General features: G+C 38.3%; 1 protein-coding gene and 1 non-coding gene across 2 annotated transcripts in view; both read right to left on the bottom strand.

The window, feature by feature from the left end:
- Window positions 1-22,929, bottom strand: part of Gtf2a1 (general transcription factor IIA subunit 1) — a 29,061-nt gene that overhangs the window by 4,323 nt on the left and 1,809 nt on the right. Inside the window, exons 2-8 of the mRNA XM_040742668.1 lie at window positions 21,234-21,335; window positions 15,233-15,437; window positions 13,289-13,356; window positions 10,140-10,215; window positions 8,571-8,704; window positions 7,956-8,276; window positions 2,433-2,522 (exon numbers count right to left, since the gene is read on the bottom strand). Coding sequence (XP_040598602.1) covers window positions 2,433-2,522; window positions 7,956-8,276; window positions 8,571-8,704; window positions 10,140-10,215; window positions 13,289-13,356; window positions 15,233-15,437; window positions 21,234-21,335 — 996 coding nt within the window. The remainder of the gene's footprint in view (window positions 1-2,432; window positions 2,523-7,955; window positions 8,277-8,570; window positions 8,705-10,139; window positions 10,216-13,288; window positions 13,357-15,232; window positions 15,438-21,233; window positions 21,336-22,929) is intronic.
- Window positions 13,965-14,107, bottom strand: LOC121139623. The gene has a single exon (XR_005876533.1). It is a non-coding gene; the product is annotated as a small nucleolar RNA SNORA79 (small nucleolar RNA).

Genomic DNA, 22,929 nt, shown 5'->3' with positions numbered 1-22,929 from the left:
GTTCAATGCTTATCTGATTATAATTAGGAGTTTGTTAAGACTTTACCCTGTCCTGAAATCTGTTTCCTCTAACTTTCACTTACTGATCCTAATGCTACTTTTTGATATAAAAATAGCGTTTTGTGCATCTGGAAATCACTCGATGTTCCTGCTCTAGATTCCAACTTTTCTCATTAAAATAATACAGAGAACAATAATCTTAGCATGAAGAGTTTCTCACATTCAGAAAGAAATCCAGAACTTCAATACTTAGGTCATGTTGAGTAGTAAATGATAAATATTTTTATGTATACTAAAGTATAAAACACAACCTTAAAAGCACTCCTTTCCTGGCCTAAGCCCTTAATGAATGTACTGAAAGCCAACAGAAAGGCCTCTTTAATGTCCAATGAAAATATATTAAAGTAAAATTTCTTATAAATAGGTTGAAACCTCACACCATGCCATTTTCCCCAATACCCCAATACTCCAAATTACCTAAAACCTGTCATCCTGTTAGCATTTAACTAAGACCATGGCTTGTCTGGCAATATAAACACCATTATTCCTCCTGTGCTTTTCTTAAAATCAAGTCACTACTGAAATTAAAGCTTAGGCTTCAAAGCAAACTTCCTAAAACTCAAGTTGGCTCAAACCACATTTATCCTTATCTTAACTAACCAGACTACCTCACTGTTTATACTTTGCTAAAACACTTGACCATTCTTTCCGTCTTTCTAATTCTTGAAATACAGTTCTAAAAACTCTGAAATTGTTTTTCACTAGGTTATGTAAACCAAGTCTGTTAGTTTAAAATATAAATGTTCCTGAAAGCAAAGCAAACCAACTTCATTAACATTTAAAACACTATATATAGCTTATCAAGGTGAATATTCTCTTACAACAGGAAATTACTCTAAGAAAAAAAATTTTTTGGAGACAGATTTTCTCTGTGTTACAGCCCTGGTTGTTCTGGAACTTGCTTTGTAGACCAGGTTTGCCTCAAAGTCAGAGATCTAACTGCCTCTGCCTCCCGAGTGCTGGGATTAAAGGCATGTGCCGCCGCCACCACCCGGCAAGAAATGTTCTTTGCTTGCTTATCATGAAATTATGTACTGGGTATTTGGCTGCAAACAGGTTACTTAGGCCTTCTTGCTGTTTTAACGTCATTTGCTGTACTATGTGCAGTAAGGGTAAGTCAAAATGCACAAAAGCAAATGTCATCAAATTATCAATAATGTATTGGACTTTAAGTTACTGGTATGAAACTGGCCTGGTTTTACCTTATACTAAGATTCATTCTACTTGATATAAGCAGTACTTATCATATTCATTAAACAACAAAAACATAAAACTTAAGATTTCTTTAAAATACAAGGAAATTTCTTGCAAATACACAAATAATGCACACTTAGTTCTCCCTGCTACTCAATAAACATTTAGAAAACACAGTTATGAAGAAAAGCCAATGTAATGTTAAAGTATTATAAATTTTATGATTGCCAAAAGAGCTTATAACTTAATGACTTAATTATAAAATTCCCAACAAAAAAACTAATACAACAGTTCTCAACATGGGGAGTTGCAAACCCTTAGGAGGTCAACAACCCTTTCACAGAAAGTCGCCTAAGACCGTTAAAAAACAGTATTTAAACAATCTCTTAAAGCTCAGCTGCCTATTAGTTTTTGTTACTGCTTATTTTCCTGGTCCTCTTAATAATAAGATACTCAATTATGTCTTTTCAGACTCAAGAAGAGCTCAAATTTATGAAGACAAAATTCTCTTACGACTTTGTGTCATTGAAAGGAAAAGGGGCTGTTTACAAGCTGATGTCGAAGGAATAGAAACACGACCATCTTGGGGCTGGAGAGATGGCTCAGCAGTTAAGAGCGCTGCTTTCTCTTCCAGAGAACCCTGCTTCAATTCCCAGCACCTACAACGGCAGCTCACAACTGTCTGTAGCCAGTTCCAGGGGATCTAACATCCTCACACAAACACACATGCTGGCAAAACACCAATGCACATAAACTAAAAATATTTTTTTTAAAAAAAGAAAAATGATCATCTCTCGCCGTTTTACTCATCACTTACTTTTCAAAAGTAAGCTAAGAAATTAGTATACTCAGACAATCTGTGAAACAGTAACAATGCTTTCTTTCAGTGTCTATAAAAAGTAAAGAAGGAGAGTGCACCTATAATCCTAGGCTGAGGCAGGAGTACAGCTAAATATGAAGACACCCTGAGCTAGCTACCAGGGTTCCAAGCCATCCTAGATTGGATCTCAGAAGTAAAATTAAATACGGACAGTCATCATCTCCCTAAATCTTTCAGTAAGGCTAAAAAGATGGTTTAGAGGAGAACCTACAAAAAGAGTCCGTAACTGAAAATGAAGTCCTTCATGCTCCAAAGCTACACCGACAAACCCTGTCTCAAAGAAACAAACAGTCCTTACCTTATCATATTGGCATACAACAACATTTTCTGTGTCAAAGAGTTCCTGTCCTTCCTCGTCACTCACATCATCTTCACTGTTGAGGGGCTCCTGAAAATAGAAAGGTAAGTTATACGCAGACCTCCTGTACTGCTGTAAAAGTTTGCTGTACCATTTAGTAGAAGAAGTGCAGGGACCACGAAGCTCTCTGAGAACTACATATCAGGTGTGTCTGCACACACTGAGAGGGTAGAGAGCTATCAACACCGAAGGTCTGCCGTTGGTATTTCAGCAAGAAACGCAATAGAAGTGAAGCTAGCAGACTCCTAAGAATCAAAAGGGGTTAAAATGTATTTCCTTGGGGGCTAAAGGGACGGTTCATCTGTTAAGAGCATTGTCTGCTCACGTAGAAGACCTGGATTCGATTCCCAGCACCCACACTGCAGCTCACAACCACGTCTAGATCTAATGCAGGGAACCAGGTGCCCTCTTCTGGACTCCCTGGTTACCGGGCCCTCACCTGATGAACAGGCATACATGCAGACAAAACAGACACACATCAAGTAATTTTAAGATTTTTCTTTAGCCTCTAGTAAATGCACAAGATAAATTCTCACCAATAAATGTTTCAGATACCTAGAAATAAGACTGAGAAAATATGAAGGTTGTGTTGTGAGGTCATGATATTATGCACCAGCAACAGCAGCAGAAAGCAAAACAGACCATCAGTAACACTGGAGAAGAAAGCAAAGAATACAATTGGTTTGCAGTGTGGCCTTAGGGCTGTACTAAAGACCAAGATTCTGAATGCCAATCAGTACTGTTTGTCATTATGATGGATGACATTATGGTGGCGATACAATGAACAATTAAATTTTAAATTACTTAAATGCAGGACAAAATAAAACCCAAGGAGGGGATAAAATAAAGTAGAAATTCATTTGTGCTAGAAGACTTTAACTCAGATTTCCAATAAATGAAGGAAGGAAAACGCATGGCAAAACAGAGGTAGAAAGGAAAATAATCAAGAATGACAAAAGTCTAGGTGTATTAGGTGTATGTCACTCAAACATAGGTGTGTCTGTACACACCCTCTTTAAATAAAAATGTCTATGTTAAATGGGAAAAGATGACACAACCCTTTCGGAATGTGCACTTCAGTTACACTGCGCACATTCCTGATGGAATCATCTCTGCTACACAGCTCCAGAGCACTTCACGAATCTTAAGAACCCATAAGCAATCACTCTATACAGTCCCTTCTGTCCCCTGGCAACCACCAATCTGCTTTGCCTCTCCTGGATATAAAAACGGAGCAGTACAAGGTGTGGGCGTTTGTGCTGCTTTCAGGTCTTCGGTGTGTACTCATGTAGTAGCATGCACCAGTACTCCATACTTCTTTACAGCTAAATGCCATTGTGTCGTATGGATATGACACCATTTATTTGCCACTCACAAGATACTAACAGGATGCTAATACTCTTTGGAAGTCAGGAGTGTTGCCATGAGCACTCATGTGCATGTATTTGTCTCAACACCTGTTTTCAATTCTTCCCTACATGCACTTGTAGGTGAAACTTGGCAGCACAGGGCTAACTCTCTGCTTAACTCTGAAAAACCACCACCACCACCTCACTGTTTTCATAAAAGCTGTCTACTACGCATTCACACCAGAAACACACAAGCCTTCAGATTTTCCCAAATCCCCACCAATGCATATACACTTTCTTTCCAAATTCTACACCCTAGACTGGAGAGATGGCTCCAGCTATTAAAAATACTGACTGCTTTTCCAGAGGACCTGACTCCAATTCCAGGCAGCTCATAACCATCTATAGCTTCAGTTCCAATTGTCTGATCCCCTCTGCTGGCCTCTGTAGGCACTGCATGTGTGTGGTATACGAAAATACAAAACTACATAAACATAATTTTTTTTAACTTTAGTTTTCCTAGTAGCTGTGACAAGCCCCCTAGCTGTGGTTTATATGTGCATTTCCCTACTGACTAAAAATGCTGAGGAAAACCACATCTGCTATTACAGTTTCCAACTATCAAAGGTGCAAGCATAGCACAACATAGCCAAGTTCCCCTGTTCAGTCTCACAACGACTACAATTCACAGTATCCCAAGATATATTTCATCTTTGGGTCCTTTCCCCAAGCTCATTCACGTTGTCAGCAGAACTGAACTGTTTCAAGTTTTAAGAATGCGACCTTTAGCCAGGCGTTGGTGGCGCACGCCTTTAATCCCAGCACTCGGGAGGCAGAGGCAGGCAGATCTCTGTGAGTTTGAGACCAGCTTGGTCTACAATAGCTAGTTCCAGGACAGCCACCAAAGCCACAGAGGAACCCTGCCTCGAAAAACCAAAAAAAAAAAAAAAAAAAAAAAAAGAATGAGACCTTTCTTTAGTAGATGTTCTCATGAGCTGAGCCATAGATAGTTCAACGGCAGAATAGAGTGAGAAGCTTTAACAAGACCCACAGACGCTGCAAACTGTGACCCACCCATGTTTAATTTCAGCAGCACTTGGGGAGCAGAGGCAGGCAAATCTTGGTGAGTTACAGATCAGCCTCATCTACATAACTGAGTCCAAGACAGCCAGAGCTACATAATAAGACCCTGCCTTAAAAAAAAAAAAAAAGATAACAACAATAAAACCCCCAAATTTAGCCAGGCGTGGACAGTGGTACACAACTTTAATCCCAACACTTAGGAGGTGCAGAGCTCCAGGCTAGCAAGGGCTACATAAGACTGTCTTATAAATAACACTAAATTTAAAAATTAAACAAAAACAAATACAGAAGGGATTAGTATAATGTTTAAACAAGAAGTCCGAATTCGCTCATAAGGATCCTATTAACATGAGAGCCCTGAGAGGAGTATGGAAACAGGTGACAGAAACACGCACACTGATGCAAACTGTGTCACTGAGCCCGGCAGTTACAGAGGACAATGCACAGTGACTAAGCTGTGTCCTATCAGGAACTCAAGACTGGTTTGTATATTAAGACCAATCAATGAAATTCATAAATTTCATAAAATTAGATAGTCTGTGACTATCTAATGGTTGCAGAAAAACATTTAATAAAATACATTTCCTTATAGTTTAAAAAGAAAAAGCAAAGAACTTTGCTAATTATAAAGACAGTGAATTCTTCCAAACCTAAAAGACATCCACAAAAAAACAACAAATCTACTTAATAACAGACCATTAAAAGAAAATCCATCTATATAGAAAACAAAAGAATCAAAGGCATCAATACAAAAGGCATCAGGCTGGCTCAATGGTGAATATTAAAAGCTCTATGCTATACATTATCTAACACCAGCAAGCAGGAGAAAAAGCAATGTAAATGTCACTTGGAGAAGGATCAAAAATGTAGGAAAGGGCTAAAGGCAATGCTAAATAAGTACTTCCACATAATAAAAAAAAATGTAAGTACAAATAACAAGTAGATACATGAAAAGGGGCCGAAGATCCTAAGCATCCGAAACTCAAACTAAAACCAAACCAAGACACAATTTTCTACAGACTGGAAAAATTCAACAGTCTGCCAATATTAACAAGCGATGACATGCTGACATCTACAAATTATAGACAAAAATGGCAGAATAGAGTCAGTACAGTAAGTTGGCAAATCCATGTTCATGTATAATACTGAAGAGAAATACACAAGAGTTCCCAAACACATAAGAATATTTTAGAATACAGAAAAGAACTAGAAGTCGCCCAAATGTTCAATGGATCCAAAACAGGATAATCAAATAAGGGTACAGTCAACAGCAAAAATAATTACAGCTATATGCAACAACCTGGCTGAACATCAGGACTGTCATTGTAAGAAAAATAAACAGAAACTACATTTAAAAAATTGCACTTATACTATTCAAGCAGGATCCTTCGGAAATAAAAACATACTGAAATACAAAGACACGTTAATGATACAGTCTAGCACAGATGCTTTGAAAGCAGAAGGGAGAGGATGAGATAGAGGAAGAAACACCAGATCATTTTAAGTGACGGAAACCAACCACACCTCATTGGTGCACACCAGGATAGTCAATAAAATAGTTTAGTCACTTTGATTCCTCAGGTATTTAATAAACTATCTTTAAACTATTTAGAATAAAATTTTTAGGCCCAAACAATGGCTCGCACCTATAATCCTTGGGAGGATTATACTTGGGAGGCTGAACAAGGAGGCTTGCCACAAGCTCAAGTCCAATCTGGGCTATATAGAGTTCTAGACAAGTAGCCTAGGCTACAGTGTGACACTGTCTCAAAAAATAAAAAATAAAAAAAAATAAACCACCTAAATAATAATAAATGAATACATTTAGTGAGGCCCATTCTATATGAAGAGAAACCATGCCAGCCTAGGCACAGGGGTGAAGGGGGTGGAGAGGTACCTTGGTCCTGCTTCAACTAGATGATGGGACAAACTCAGTAGACTTCTTCTAGGAGGCCTTACCCTCTCCATGGAGCAGACGGGAGGGGGGGAGTGGAAGGAGTGGGAGGAAAGAGGGAGGGGGAACTGGAATTGGAATGTAAAAAGTGAAATAAAAAAAGAAACCTTAAAATAATAATAAATGAATACAAATCAGTAAAATGAAACACAATTTTGTATTAACATTTGCAAGAAAGATGATTCCATTTTATGCCAAAGCAATTAATCATGAAAATTACGGTGGGCCAAACCATCGCCTCAGACATGGTAACTATACTGAAACCTGGTGACACAATGTTCATAGGCGTCAAGAAAAAGGCACGAAGACCAGATTACTGAGGACCTGGCATGGAATAGAACAAAAAAAGACTGAAAGATGCTCTGGGCTTGAGCTGCCACATTCAGTTATCCCCGTTTCCTCTCCCCAAATACTGCCATGGCTTTTCAATTACTAAAACCGAAGGTGAATCATGTCCATCTGTTCTACCAATATCTTATGCTTAAGCCACATTATGAATAACAAAGTGCAAAAAATCTGATTTATATTAATATAATTTCCAATTGATATACAGACCTTTAAAAAAAACCGAGCCTGAGGCCAGGTGTGGGTGGCGCATGCCTTTAATCCCAGCACTTAGGAGGCAGAGGCAGGAGGATCTCTGTTAAGTTTGAGGCCAGCCTGGTGTACAGAGCAAGTTCCAGGACAACTTCTAAAGCAATACAGACAAAACCGGGTCTCGAAAGACAAAACAAAAAACAAACAAAAAAAGAGCCTGTAGTGGTTGCTCTTAATATCAACCCAACAGGACCTAAAATGGCCTAGGAGACAACCCTCCAGGCACATGTATGAGGGATGGATAATCTAGCTCCTGAGGATGCCTATGATGGAATCTGACGGCGTGGTTAATTGAGGTAGAAGAACCACACTCAGAGAGGGTGACACACTCCCTGGGTTTGGGGAAGAGAAAGCTAGCTGAGTCCAAGCAGCCACCTCTCTGCCTCTGAAGAAACAGCACATAATCTGTCTAGTTAGCACTGAATTAACAATAATAATGAGTGGCTTCCTTTTCAAGTCTCCTTTGTACTAGAAACTTACTTCTTCCACCTGCCTATCTTCAGCTCCATCTTTCTCCTTATCTTCCTCCTCATCGTCATCATAGTCCTCTTCCTCATCTTCATCTTCCTCAGATGATGTATCCCCTGTTCCATCAACTTGCAGCACCAATGGGGCTTGCTGTTGAGCAGGCTGGGCCTGTGGCTGCTGCTGGCCAGCTGCAGGAATCTGGGCTTGCGCTGGTGTGGGTGCCGCCACTGTAGTAGGGATGACCTGAGTCTTATTTCCTGTAAATAAGATTTGCTGTGGCTGGATGATGACACCTGTCTGTGGTGAAATCCCTCCAGGAAGTGGAGCCAGGACCTAGGGCAAACAAAGCCACCTATTATTAGGAACTAGTAAGAGAGATCAAGAAACCAGAACCAAACAATAATTCAGTTTTAAATATGAGAAATGCTAATTAGGCTTGGAGGCCTAACGATGATGACGATGATTATAATTATAATAGTAAAAATAACAACAGTTCAGAGTAAGATTATTTTGGCTACTTTATCTGGAAACTTGTTGGAGAAAAGAGTAGGGGCCACACGATAAATTCATACAGCTACAGCTGCAGCTGCAGCAGCTGGATCCCAGGGGATGGGAACATTGCTTTACCTGCTGGATTACAGGACCCTGTACTCCACCAGGCTGCATCTGTGGTATAACTTGTTGTTGTAGAACAACTGACTGCTGAGGTTGAAAGATATACTGGGCACCATTGGCTGCTCGGACCACCTGAAGAAGCTGACCTAAGGCAAAAAAAGAAAGCGATAAAAACACAAAGAAATGAGTTTATATTGCTTTCAAGCCAAAGAACCAAAAATTACCAAATTAGAAGACTATTTTACTAAGGGCTATCAACTATACATGATAAACTACAACCACTATTGTTCACAATTTCCCTCTATGTCCACATGCTTTCCCGTATTTATTATCTTCATTAGCTTTTCTTTTTGTACATGCCTTTATTTCTTTTGCTTAAATGGTAGCAATCAAGAAAGAGTAGTAAATAGTATTAGACTTTTTTTTTTTTTTTTGATTTTTCGAGACAGGGTTTCTCTGTTTTGTTTTGGAGGCTGTCCTGGCACTCGCTCTGTAGACCAGGCTGGCCTCGAGTTCACAGAGATCCGCCTGCCTCTGCCTCCCGAGTGCTGGGATTAAAGGTGTGCACCACCAACGCCCAGCAGTATTAGACATTTTAAACTGTAAAGACACAAAGGTTTATACCTTAAACCAAAGTACAGGGCTTACCTTCAAATTTTCGACAAGCAATGATAATTTGCTAAGACAATTAGAACTGCTGTAATTATGACTAAATAATACATAATACATGGAATAGCCTCATATACTCCTTAGGAGTGAACAAATGTCTTGATGCATTATCAAGACAAAGCCCTCTCCATGAGTTTGAGGCCAGCCTGGTCTACAGACTGAGTTCCAGGACAGCCTCCAAAGTTGCATAGAAACCCTGCCTCGAAAAACCAAAAAAAAAAAGAAAGAAAGAAAGAAAGAAAAAGCCCTAATTGGCTCTGCACAAATTTAGACATCACAAACAATCAATCAATAAATGATATAAAGATCAGGCCATATACCAGGCTATGTAAGTCTTCCAAAAGATAAGATGAAAATATTAATTTGACATAACTACAGAGACAGTATTATCTAAAAGTACAGAATGAATCAGCTCTTCAGGTCCTGTGGAATTTAATTTGATCATCACAAATTAATTCAAATATTTCATTTAGCAAAACAGATGCTTAGATAAAAAAGATAAATCTCAGTAAATAACCATTTATCTGTAATCCCACTTGGGCAGGGTTCTCATTCACAGAACAAAAGATCCATTTGTTGTTTTTTTTTTTTTAATTCCCATTTTAATTTTTTTCTTTTTTGAATCAGGGTTTCAGTTGGGCTTGAACTCACTATGCAACCAAGGATGACATTGAACTTCTGATCCCCTGCCTCCAAATCCCAAATGCTGGGATTATGTGTGCTACCACACCTAGCTACCATTTTCATTTTTTCAATTGTATCCTCAACAAAGACTACAATTCTATAACCTATAGCCCTCGAATTACTTTAGCAAGTGTCAGTATTGCCTCCCTTCAGTGACAATAAAACATGAAGAGCTACTTGGTGTGAATTTCTGAACAATATTTAAACTGCGTTCCTGGTTCTAATTACCTGAATTTGTTAGTATCTGTTGAACAGGAGTCACGCCTGCAGGGAGTGCCAAGGTAGCGGCTGTAGCAGCAGCACTCTGGAAGAGTAAAACAAAGGGAAGAGTCATATCTGCACACGCACTAACCAGTGTGCTTTGCAGTGCATGAAGAGCTGACTGAAAGGGCGCTTCAACAGCAGGACGACGCTCAACTATTTCAAGAATTGTAAGTCAGTCTATTTGTCTGCTCCCCTAAAGAGCTTACTCTAGGCAACCTCCTGATTCAAGTCTCACAGACTCGGTCTAACCTGTATGTTTTTAGAAATACATGCACTCACATCCATGTTGCACCACGAGACCACCATTCCACGACTACCATCCTTCCACTCTTTGGTTCCCTACACCCAATTTATCTCGTATATGTGAACCCAAAGGTCTATCGATATTTTTCCTCCATACACTTATGCATATCCTGGATATGATTTCACATTTTAGTTGCCTATGGGCTTTCTCCTTTTCTTTTTCTGAGTGTAGTCTTGTATATAATCCTCTCTAGCCTATAACTCACTGTATAAGCAGACTGGTCTTCAACATTAAGGGAGTCTCCTGCTTTTCTTTGATTCCCAAGTACTGGGATCACAAGTGCACACCAACATGCTTAGTCTTGTTTTACTTTGTTTTTTGAGACAGGGTCTTTTTTTTTTTTTTTTTTACATTTTATGTGCATTGGTGTTTTGCCTATACGTATGTCTGTGAGAGGGTGTTGGGTCACCTAGGTGCTGAGAACTGAACTGTATCTTCTGGAAAAGCAGTCAGTGCTCTTAACCACTGAGCCATCTCTCCAGACTCTTAGTCTTGTTTTTTTTAAGACAGAGTTTCACTACATAGTCCAGGCTGGCCTCAAACTGGTGATCCTCCTGACATTGCCTCCTGAGGGATAGGATTACAAAAGCACCTTATGATGGTCCCAGTTGAGACTTGAGTTTGACTGCAACAGGCAAAATCACCCCATTTATTTCTTTGAAAGGTGTCATTTCTCCTCTTGCTTGCTCCAAAAGGTTCCCAACACTCTGTTAACTTCATTTTGTACTTTTAAGTTTTTTTGTTTTTTTTTGTTTGTTTGTTTGTTTGGTTTTTTTTGGTTTTTTGAGACAGGGTTTCTCTGTATTGTCTTGGAAGCTGTCCTGGAACTCGCTTTGTAGACCAGGCTGGCCTCGAACTCACAGAGATCCACCTGCCTCTGCCTCCCGAGTGCTGGGATTAAAGGCATGCGCCACCAACGCCTGGCCACTTTTAAGTATTTTTATGCGTCTCACTGTAACTACATTCAGGTAGGGTTTTATTCCCATGTGCCTACAGATTCCTTAAAACACCAAACTGTTATATATCCTGGTTAACCTATAAACTTTTAGAAAACCCACATCTGGATTAATTTTAGCGAATTAAGTATGAAAATGCTGTGGAAAAACTAATACCAAAATGACTTCGTACAATAAGGAGCAGGAGAAATGGCTCAGTGGTTAAGAGTACTCACTGCCCTTGCAGAGGACCCAAGTTCTATTCCCAGCACACATATGGTAGCTCACAACTATCCGTAACTCCAGTTCCTGGGGATCTGACAACCTCTTTTGGGCTCTATAGGCTTCCAGACATGCATGTGGTACACAAATACACATAGAATTAAAGAAAATACAAGTAAGAATAAAACTGGAATTGCTAGTATTGTGCAACAATGTATAAAGCTGCCTAAGTATGAATTACCAATACTGGCAATACACAGGAAGAAGTCATGTGACTAGTAGGTGACCTGCTTCTCATGTGTTTACGAATCACATGTTACCACTCAGAAAGTTAAACTGTTTGTAAAAATATTGTTCTTTATTTAAAACAAAAACCTCAATGCTAGCAATACTTATACAGACTATGAGACAATTTCAGAAATGATTTTTGTTCTTAAGTAATAATTCTGGTTGAATTTTAAGAATGAAATTCCACCAGGCAATGGTGGTGCACCCCTTTAATCCCAGCACTTGGGAGACAGAGGCAGGCAGATCTCTGTGAGTTTAAGCCCAGCCTGGTCTACAAAGGACAGCCAGGGCTATACAGAGAAACCCTGTCTTAAAAGAGAGAAAAGAAAGAGAGAGGAGGGAGGGAGGGCGGGCGGGAGAGATGCCACAACTGAGAAACTACCTTTCAATATAGCTTACATATTTTAAGAAAAAAAATCCATTTGTGATAAAGTACTAAATAACTGGTCAGACTGTGCTTCCATGTTTCTTTTCAACATTTAAGATCCCAGTGAAAACATTCCAAAAGCCTCAAGGGCTTCTTTCAGCTCACAGTTACACACACACTGCTGCATCTGATAAGGTAGATTCCATGCCCTGCCCTAAGTGTGGAGAGTTTAAGAACTTGTAATACTCAGTCCACCTGAAATGTCAAATAAAGTGCATTTTATGGTATGAATTTAGAGATTACAGGAAAACAAATTGTGCATTTTTTTTAAGTCAAAGATTCTTTAAACACGAGACTTTAGAAACAGTGTCCTTGATCTCTGTGAGTTCTAGGCCAGCCTGGTCTACAGATGAAGTTCCAGGACAGCTCCAAAACAATACAGAAAAACCCTATCTCCAAAACCACCCCCCAAAAAAAGCCACATGCTGAACTCCCATGGGCAGCACAATGGGATTTGATGGATTAGAGAAACAAAACAAAACAGAAGACATAAACTTGGGTGGGTAGGTAAAAAATAAAGGATGAATCTGGGAAGAGTTGGAGTAGGGAGTGAATATGAATAAAATACATATGAAATTTTCAAATAACTAACAAAATCAAATAAAAAACTAGCTTTCCTGGATTGCTAACATTCCTGTCTTTACACCTAACTGACTTTCTGAAACACAACTCCCAGGTGTCAGCATATGCTTGGCTGATTCCCTGAAGCTATAAAATATCAACCACAAGGAGTATTTGGTACTTTTATAAGGAGAAAATTATATAATTTTATGAACTTTAATGTTTAAGATTAAGCTACACTTTAGATTTGTGGCTAACAGCTATTTTGTTCAAATCTTCCATAATCCTCAAATTGTTCAATACAATATACATAGGAATAATTGCAATTCTAAGTTAAATAGTTAAAGTCAATGTAAGTGTCATGTTCAAGTCTTACCGTAATACTTGATGCATTCATATGCTGTATCAACTTAGAATCAGGGACAATAACTTGTGGTGCTGTAGCTACAAGTAGACAAAGGAAAAAAAGACATTTGTAAACAAGGAACCATGAGAGGACACATCACAGTCATAGTAATGCTATAAAATGCTAAATACTTTTTTTTTCATGCTTCTGTTGTGTTTTCTACATTAAAATACTCTCAAACTATTTCCTATTTCAGAAGTTTTTAAATTTTCCTATGGAAATCAACAGCTGAGATATATTCATTTTATATTGACAAACATTAAAATGACTATACCTCGGCCAGGCATGGTAGTACATGCCTTTAATTCTAACACACTCAGGAAACAGGCAGGTAGATCTCTGAGTTCATCCTTTGACCAACTTGACAGCTACCACAATCATGGCATTTTAATTAGCTATTTAAAAACATACAAACCAATGGGTGTAAGCGCTTGCTGTACAAGCATGAGAACTTGGGTCTGAGTCTCCAGAATACAGGTAAAAGGCAGCCACACAGCCAGGGCACTATAGAACCACTGCTCTGGGCAGCAGATGGGAGCTACAAGGGCAATGAGACACGCGCGCGCATGTGCATACACGCATGCACAGACACGCTCGCGTGCGCACGTGCACACACACACACACACACACACAATTCAAAAAATAGAATTGTTTGATCCCGCAAATTTCAGAGAATACACAGATAATCCCATTACCTTGATATTCTCTGAGTGAAAAAAATCAATTTTAATTTATGATGACCTAAAATCCTAGTGCCATGCCTAAAGACAATAGGAGGAACAGTCATCAAGGATGCCATTATACGGTACAGACTTAACATGGGTATTAAGAGCTGGTGAGAAGGCTCGGCTCGGCTCAGCAGGCAAAGGCACCTGCCCCCAAGCCTGAAGACAGAGGTCCACACTTGGAACCCGCACAGGAGAAGGAGAGAACAGACTCCTGCAAGTTGTCCTCTCCTCGTGCACCATGGTCAACCACTCCTCCACAAAGACTAAACTAAATAAATCTTTAAAAAACAAAGATATTCAAATCAATTAGGCATAAACATTAAGTCAAATCATACAGGCTTTTCTCTTACATATTACTTTTGCATTTCATATATGGAGATGAAACAAATCAGTCACTGAACCGTGAACACCTTAAACTAAGCTTTCGTTTATCCTATTTCCTTTCTAGTCAAGATTCATCTAACTAAAATATTGACAAAATTTTGTAACTGAGTAGATTTTTGTCATATAAAAAAAGCTATGTATGATGGATCAAGATTCTTTGTTTCTCCCTCTGGGTTTTTCAAGACAGTTTCTCCATATAGCCCTGACTGTCCTGGAACTTATTCCATAGACCACACTGGCCTCGAACTCTCAAGTGCTGGGATTAAAGGCATATCCACCACCACCTGGCAAGATTCTTAAATCTTTCCAGGGCCCAGGTTTTCTTCAATTATGAAATGTAGCTAGTGGCTATTCTGTAACACTCCAATAAAAGATTAACAAAATAGGACCTATAACATAATTTGCATTAAAATTAAGCTAAATTGTATATCCATTTTCTACTTAAATTAAGACTAACTTTTCAGACTATCAAAGTTACAAAATTTTTCTAGTATACATGGATAAAACAAAACAAACATGTCATTGAAAGAACATGTCTCATAAAGAAAATTGCCTTGCCTAAAATAATAAAACCCTTCATATAGAAGCCTCTATCAATATGGGTCCCCATTTTTTCTTCTTAAATATCCATAAGCACAAACTCAGCCAATAGAGGGAAAGAAAAAGAGCAATAGGTATAGATTTTCCCCCCACCAAGTATCTATTTAAAAGGATAATCCAAGAAACTCAAGAGTTAAAAGAATACTTTCCAAAGACAAGAGTAATCTGTAAGCATAAAAGGGAATCATCTATCCCTCCTCACCTTGCTGGGATGCAGGAATAAGAACCTGCTGGGTCTGTGCTTGCTGAGGTACTGTTTGCTGCGGTTGAGCTTGCTGGTGGTGGTGGTGGTGGTGATGTTGCTGCTGCTGAGGTTGATGCTGCTGCTGAACTTGCAACAAAAGCTGCTGCTCTTCTGAATGAAATCCATCTACTGCCCTAGACTGCATTAACTTATTCTCCCACAACTAAGACAAAGAACAATAAAGACTTCTCAGTGAGGTAAAGGAAACTCTGCACATATGGGCAAAACATTCATTAGGTGTTTATAAGTTTCTTCCATTTTAAGAAATGATACAAGCACAAAAATTAGCCTTTAATTCTTATCCAAGTTTTATATAAGGAAAATGTCATCTTTATTACTTTAAAGTACTGAAGAATTTTTTTTACATTCTAGGAAACTTTCTATAATAATTCCTTAATTGGAAGGAATTATTTAACAAAAAGTTCCCAGAGTCAATACCTTAGGAAAAAAACATATACACAGCTTATCTTTTCATTTCAAAACCATTATTAAATTACTTTTATAGAACTTTGCGCAATACAAATTTTCTATTTCACCAGGTAATGGTGGCACATGACTTTAATCCCAGCACTCAGGAGGCAGAGGCAGGCAGAGATCTCTGGGGGGGGTGGGGGGGGATTCAAGGCCAGCCTGGTCTACAGAGCAAGTTCCAGAATAGATTCCAAGGCTACACAGAGAAATCCTATCTTGAAAAAAATCAAAAACAAACAAACAAAAATTTTTCTCTTAGATAGCAAGTCAACAGAACAAATATTCATCTCTCCTTCTGTAGAATGAGAAATAGGAATTTCTCTTCTTCCCATAAGACTGGCAATCACTTTCTGCTTAGTCATTTCTATAGGCAGAATATCTCTAACATAAAAATTCAAAATCTGCAATGTTCCAAAATCTGTGCTGTCTTGACTCTTGACAGTAGAAAAATTCTACCTAAAGAAATTTTATTCTATGCACAAAATTATTTAAAATAGTATGTAAAATTAGCTTCTAGCAATGTATACAAGGTATATATAAAACATAGGTGAACTCATTGCATATTATATGCAAGTTTTCCAAAATCTGAAAAAAATGCAAAAAGGAAATAAATATTCCTAGTTAGTGACACCTTTCAGATTAGACATACCCAATCTGTATTTACTCATTTCACCATAGGGTAAATTCTATAATGGAAGGAGAAAGAAGAAATGAAAACATTTCCAACTATTTCCTTAACATATTTGCTGTTTTGTCTAATGTTTAATTCGAGTCTCACTCTCATAAGAAATTATCCAGGAAAATAAAGCTGTGTTTCTCAAATGCAGATGCAACAGTCTGGTCATTTTCACACTTGCAGATCCCACTGCTTCTGACTCCAGGACCCTTGGGATACTGCTAATTTAGAGGTTTCACCAAGATCCTCTCTCAGAGGACTACATGCTAGTAACATAACAACCCCAGTGCCGGGCGTTGGTGGCGCACGCCTTTAATCCCAGCACTCGGGAGGCAGAGGCAGGCGGATCTCTGTGAGTTCGAGACCAGCCTGGTCTACAGAGCGAGTTCCAGGACAGCCTCCAAAGCCACAGAGAAACCCTGTCTCAAAAAACAAAAAAAAAAACAAAAACAAAAACAAAAAAAAACAAACAACCCCAGCATCTTTCCAACAGTGTGTGTACTAAAAGAATCAAGTAAGTCAGGTTCACAGTAAAACTATTTCCCTAGCAAGCCCAATCCTTAAGTGCCTGAAATCCACACTTAAAAAGATACCAAACTCTATTCACAGTTATCAGAGTTGAAAGCCAGTCACCATTGAACGACAGCTGCTATTACTACTGCAGTGGTGGCTTTAATTACATAACAGCATTACAGCAGAGGCTGGGGAACCAGTTAATCCTGGTTTGTCTATTAATGTGACTCAATCATGTAACATTCTTAGACATTTTCCTCACCTAAAAATTAAAGGAAATTTTGATTTACATTACTCCTAACTTCTAGACAATAATAGAGGCTTCTACAAACCCCACACTAAAAACAACTGTGTTTCTTTCTTCCTATAGCAACAAAGTACTACTTCCTACAGTCCAAACTATGTCTGGCTGGTCTCTGCAAAGTGGGCTAAAAGCAGGCCAAAACAGGTACTTGACAAGTAAGACATATTATGACTAGTGTATTATAAATGGTAAGTTTCTCAGATATGCTATTCACCTGAACCTCTCTTCCTCTTCCCTCTTTCAAACCCAAAATAAAACGTAGTTTCTTGTGAGTCAAAAATCCGGGTGAGTCAAAAATCAGGGTGTAGGGCACCTGTCACCAAGATTTATGATAATGGATTTGATTCCCCAGGACCCACACGGTATAAAGAGAACCAACTCACATAAGTTATCCTCTGACCTCCATATGCACATAGTGGGTCACATGTATATACATATATGTGCGTACAAGCACACGAACACACATTTTTTTCTAAGAGAACTATTAGTGTTCAAGAAATTGGCTTTTATGCCAGGTGTAGTGGCACATGTCTTTAATCACAGGATTCTTGTGAGTTCGAGGCCAGCCTGGTCCACATAATAAGTTCCAGGACAGCTAGAGTTACATAGTGAGATCCTGCCTCAAGGTATGTGGGGGGGGGCAGTTACTTGCTGATCCACAATCCACTTAAATACAAGTTTATCAACTACATCTTATATCTTCCCTACCTCCCATAGTTCACACACCTAAGTGAGCTCTTAACAATTCGGAAATGATCCCAATAACTGGGTTGGGGTTTTTTTTGTTTTGTTTTGTTTTAAATCATGACATCATCTGTAGTATTTAGTTAACTTGTAAGTTACAGGCATTCTCACCATGCATCTCAGTTCATAATCTAATTTACCACTGTATCTGATTGCCTTAGCAACCGCCTGATAATCTGTTAAACAGTTAAAAAAGGAGAAGGGCAAGCATTAAATCAAAGTCCATTATAAATCATAAAACATACAATGGATATTAACCTTGTTAACAAGAAAGTCTGTGTATCTCAATGTGGTAATCACTAGTTACATGTAGTGATTTAAATTTAAATTAAGCAAAATTAATAAAAAATGTATTCCTTGGTTCCTCTAATCACATTCCAAATGCCTACCAGCCACATGTGGCTAATGACTATGATGCGGCAGACACAGAAATTTCCATCACTGTAGAATGCTGTCCCTGGACAGGGCCAGTGTCCAACTGTTAAATCTAGGGCACCTTCTGAAAATTCTAATGAGGGCCTGAAGAAATTCAGTGCAGAGAATTAAGTTCATTCTGGCCCAACAGCTTTAACTCTTATGACAACCCAAGACATAAGAATATGCCCCACTTAACAGCAACAAAAATAGCATTGTTAAGATTCTGGAGACACATCTGCTATTAAGCAGTTCAGCTAAATACTTAACAGAGTGCCAGTCGCACAGGCCAGGTATTACGGTAGAAACTGAAGATTAAAAACTGAGTGAGTCACTTTCAAATGTAAGAAACATGCAAACGGAATTACTTAATTTTTCCAAGACAACTCAGCTTCTCTGAGCAGAATATCTTACAGATATGGGAACCAGTCAAAACACTGAATTCTCCGGACTGTAATTTACAAAACCAGAGCAAATAATCAATTGAAGTCTTTAGGGCTCATTTCCACACCTATAGAAATTTTATCTTCTATATAAAGCCACAGAAGTGTAAGAACAACCAGTCGTTGCAGCAAAGTGTAAAACACTCCCCAGTAAACTAAGGATCATGCTATTTATCTACTCTTCGTGCAATTTAGTACTTTATACTGTTCCATGCTGTTCCAACTCCTGCTTCAGAGGAGGTATTCTAACAACTGCACCCTTAAGCATTAATAAACTTACATTTCTCTCCAGCTAGTATCACTCATCTCACTGAAACTTACTTTTTTTCCCTTTCTTAAATTGTCAAATTCTTATTGAATACTCTACAAGTTGTCCATAGGTGCTTAAACATATTAAGACCTATTTCATCTCCACAATAAACTTCAGATTTGTTTTACTTCAAATGAGTGCTAAATTCTAGCTTCCACATCTGAATGGCAAAGACCACAGCTAATGTCCCTAGCCATTTATTTAGCTGTGATGATTTCAACACAGCTCAAAAGGAATTGCTCCCAATTTCTACCCCAGACGTTCTAGTATCTTCTGACCTCAGGTTCATCATCTCAAATTTATTAGTTTGGATGGGGGGGAGTGCGCACAGACCACGGTACATGTCGAACTACTTTCTGGAATCAGTTTCTGCTCCACTCATCTCTTTTCAAAAATTACGAAGGACTTCAAAAACTTTTTACGTATTTTTAGTGTTATAAAGATTTTTAAATGAAATAAAGGTCTATGAAATGACACCAATTTTTCCAGAATTAAACAAGCAAAAAAAAAAAAAAAACTGGCAGAAAGGACTAAAAGAAAAGAAATGGGATCTACATCTGCATTTTACTATTGTTTTGGTTCAAAGGTAGAAAGGAAAATTTCCCTTACAGTTAACACAGTTGAAAAAGCAAAAAGTATTTTAAAATATTTCTTAATAGTCCAGAAATCTATGTCAAACTATACACCAATGAATTTTTCATACTTAAAGTGAAATCTACTACTATATCTTGTACTTTGAATGGATCTTCCAACATGCACTGAAAATGTACCATGCAGATGTTTCAAATGCTAACTTATTTCCCTATACAAGGAGTATGCCACCTTTTTAAAATAGTCATGGGTATAGTAAACATCCCTAAAGCAAGCCTGCTGCTCTAAGGAAAGACACAGTAGGTACTGTGCACACGGGTGTGAGTTAACGCTGGCCTCTCACTGAACAACGTTTGTATGCGTGCATGTGGAGTCTACAGAAGGATGTGAAGTTTTCCTACCATCACTTTCCACCTTTGCCTAGGGACAGGCCTCTCACTAAAACCTGGAGCTCCAATATTCAGGCCAGCCAACGAGCTCCTGGGATCCCAATGTCTCCATCCCCCAAACAGTGGGTGACAGGCACATGTGGCCATGCCTGTCTTTTATGTGGTGCTGAAGATCTGAACCCAGGTCCTCTTAATTTCAAGAGCAACCACTCTTACTCAGTGAGTCATTTTTCTCCAATCACACTGCATACAACTTTTAAATTAAAGAATAACTGAAATTTTTAAACTTGGGTACAAAAATACTCCAGTTTCATGTCATTCTATCAGCAGGAAAACACAAATGCTATCTTTTCAAGTGTTTCGCCTGTATGGATGTCTGTGCACCACTTGTGCCCTGACGCCTGTGAAGGCCAGAAGGGGGCATCTCCTGGAACTTAGTTGCACACTATTGTGAGCCACCATGTGACCTGAACCCAGGTCCTCTGGGAAGAGCATCCAGAGACTGGGCCATCTCTTCAGTCCCCACACAAATGTCACTTTAAAAATCTAGGTATTTCTGCATCAATTTAAGAGAAAAACTAGCTCTCAGTGTTTAATAAACAAATGAGCCATTTAGTACACAAAAGACTTGACTGTAGTACCTAACTTCTTTTATCAAGCATTTATTCAATCCCTCTAACATAAATAAATTGTAGCATACAAATATAGTTAAGACTACAAAAAAATTTAAAAAACTTATTGACATGTCAAGTAACTGGACCATAAAACACTTCATGTGAATAAGTAAAGCTATTATTAGGCATTTTGGTAGGTATTCTCTGTATTTATTACATTTAATCCCGAGAACAACTATCTAAGAAGTCTGTACTATCAATTCCTAACTTAGAAGGAAAGAAGCTGAAATGCAATTTCTCTGCCCACAGTCAGAGGAAGAGGAAGAATGTACAGCACAGCTGGGGTTTTAAATCAGTACTATACACTAATGACTACAGCGTCTCTCCTTAACATCATACAGTCATCCTACAGAAAAGTGACTTACGGTGACTACGGAAAATGGTTTTTCTTGAGGGAGATATTCTTTAAAAAGAGACAAACAGAACTCACAGTTTTTAGTTCCATCAGGACTTGCTCATCCACTCCATCATCCAGAAAGATGTCTCGTACATCATTAATAACATCTTCAATCACAGATCTATACAATTTAGGCTTTAAAAGAAAAATAAGATTCAATAAAAGACTGGTTTTGAAAGTTTAACAGGCTTTAAGAAATCCTTAAATTAAATATCTGATCCTTAAACACAGGTCATTTGGTCAACTATCTAAAATTAATTTTAAATTGTGCCTTTAAAGATAATGGCAATCCTTGGGGCTGGAGAAATGGCTCAGTAGTTAGTTAAAAGCACTGGCTGCTCTGCCAGAGAATCCTGAGTTCAATTCCTAGCACCCACATGGTGGCTCACAACCACCTCTAATGAGATTTGGTGCCCTCTTCTGGCCTGTAGTCATATAGAATACTACATATAATAAATAAATCTTTAAAAAAAAGGATAATGGCAATCCTATATTGGCATCAGGTGTATAGTGTATCAGTTGGGAGGCAGAGACAGGAGGATTTCAGAGTTTCAGGCCAGTCTAGTCTACATAGAGAGACCTTATCTCAAAAACCAAAATAAACAAAAAATAAATAAATAAAAAACCATAAAACATATTTGGCCTCATTAAACTAGATAACTACATATTTTATAGAAATATAAAGGTATGCAATGTAGTTCATAAACCAAAATTCTTTATGCACAGGCAGTCCATACAGATTCTAGTAATAACTTCCTTAATTGTGAGCAAAATAGGGAACATCGTAATTAATATTCATGATCATGTCTGGTTCCTACTACCTATGCTTGGTTTAATCCCTATCCAATCCCATAACCTTTCCAATTTCATACATTGGGAAGCTTTTTGTTCACTAGTCAGCTCCTGGCCATACCTAGAACCCTCATCAGTTTTTAATGATACAAAATGACCTGTTTATCCCCCCACCAACGGCCCTTCAAGTCACTCCACTAAACTGTACACTGTGTAATTTTAAGTCGGTAGGACATTTTTCAGGAAAACAGACATTTTCATGTTTCAGAAATCAGTTCCCCCAATAGCTTCTCCTTAGAGATTCAAACACTTAGGAACAAACGTGGTTTCGCTACGGTTGAAAGAAAAAAGGGAAACGCTTAAATTCCAAAATTGAGCCAGTTTTCGTCTTTATTGCAAACAAGGTCATTTAGTCTGTCCTTTCAAAGCACAGTATCCCAAACTTTGAAACCAGCAAAACAGAGGCCACATGTGGTATCATCAGTGATTCGTTGCAGGGTTCCTTTTAGAAAATATTAATTTTCTGGCACAATATTAAGTAAACGGGGTGGATTTTTATACCGAACCCCATGTTAACTGCTGATATAATTAAAACCACCACCTGATCTTTAGTTGTTAAAATCCAATTTAGGGTACGCCTCTTCAATGTATTGTGGGCATGAGATCTCACAAGCCACAAAAAAGCCTCTGTCACTATTTCTTTGAAAAGTTTCGTGCCTTGGGTATTTGTACTAAGAAAACACGATGAAATGTTAGAAGCTGTTATTTCTAACATTTCCTGGACACCTGATGAACAAAACATTGCCAGACCCAAGTCCTCTGTGGGAGAAACATTTAATGCAATGTATTTTTTTAAGCCGAGAACGTTGAAGGCAGGCACCTCTTTAAGGGGGTTAAAAAAAATCATCCTATGTCATCTAAAATGATTTATAATTAA

The sequence above is a fragment of the Mesocricetus auratus genome, unplaced genomic scaffold (genome assembly GCF_017639785.1).
Source record: "Mesocricetus auratus isolate SY011 unplaced genomic scaffold, BCM_Maur_2.0 Super-Scaffold_15014, whole genome shotgun sequence".
Lineage (NCBI taxonomy): Eukaryota > Metazoa > Chordata > Mammalia > Rodentia > Cricetidae > Mesocricetus > Mesocricetus auratus.
The sequence above is the reverse complement of the archived record's forward strand: the minus strand, read 5'-3'. Positions and strand labels throughout refer to the sequence as shown.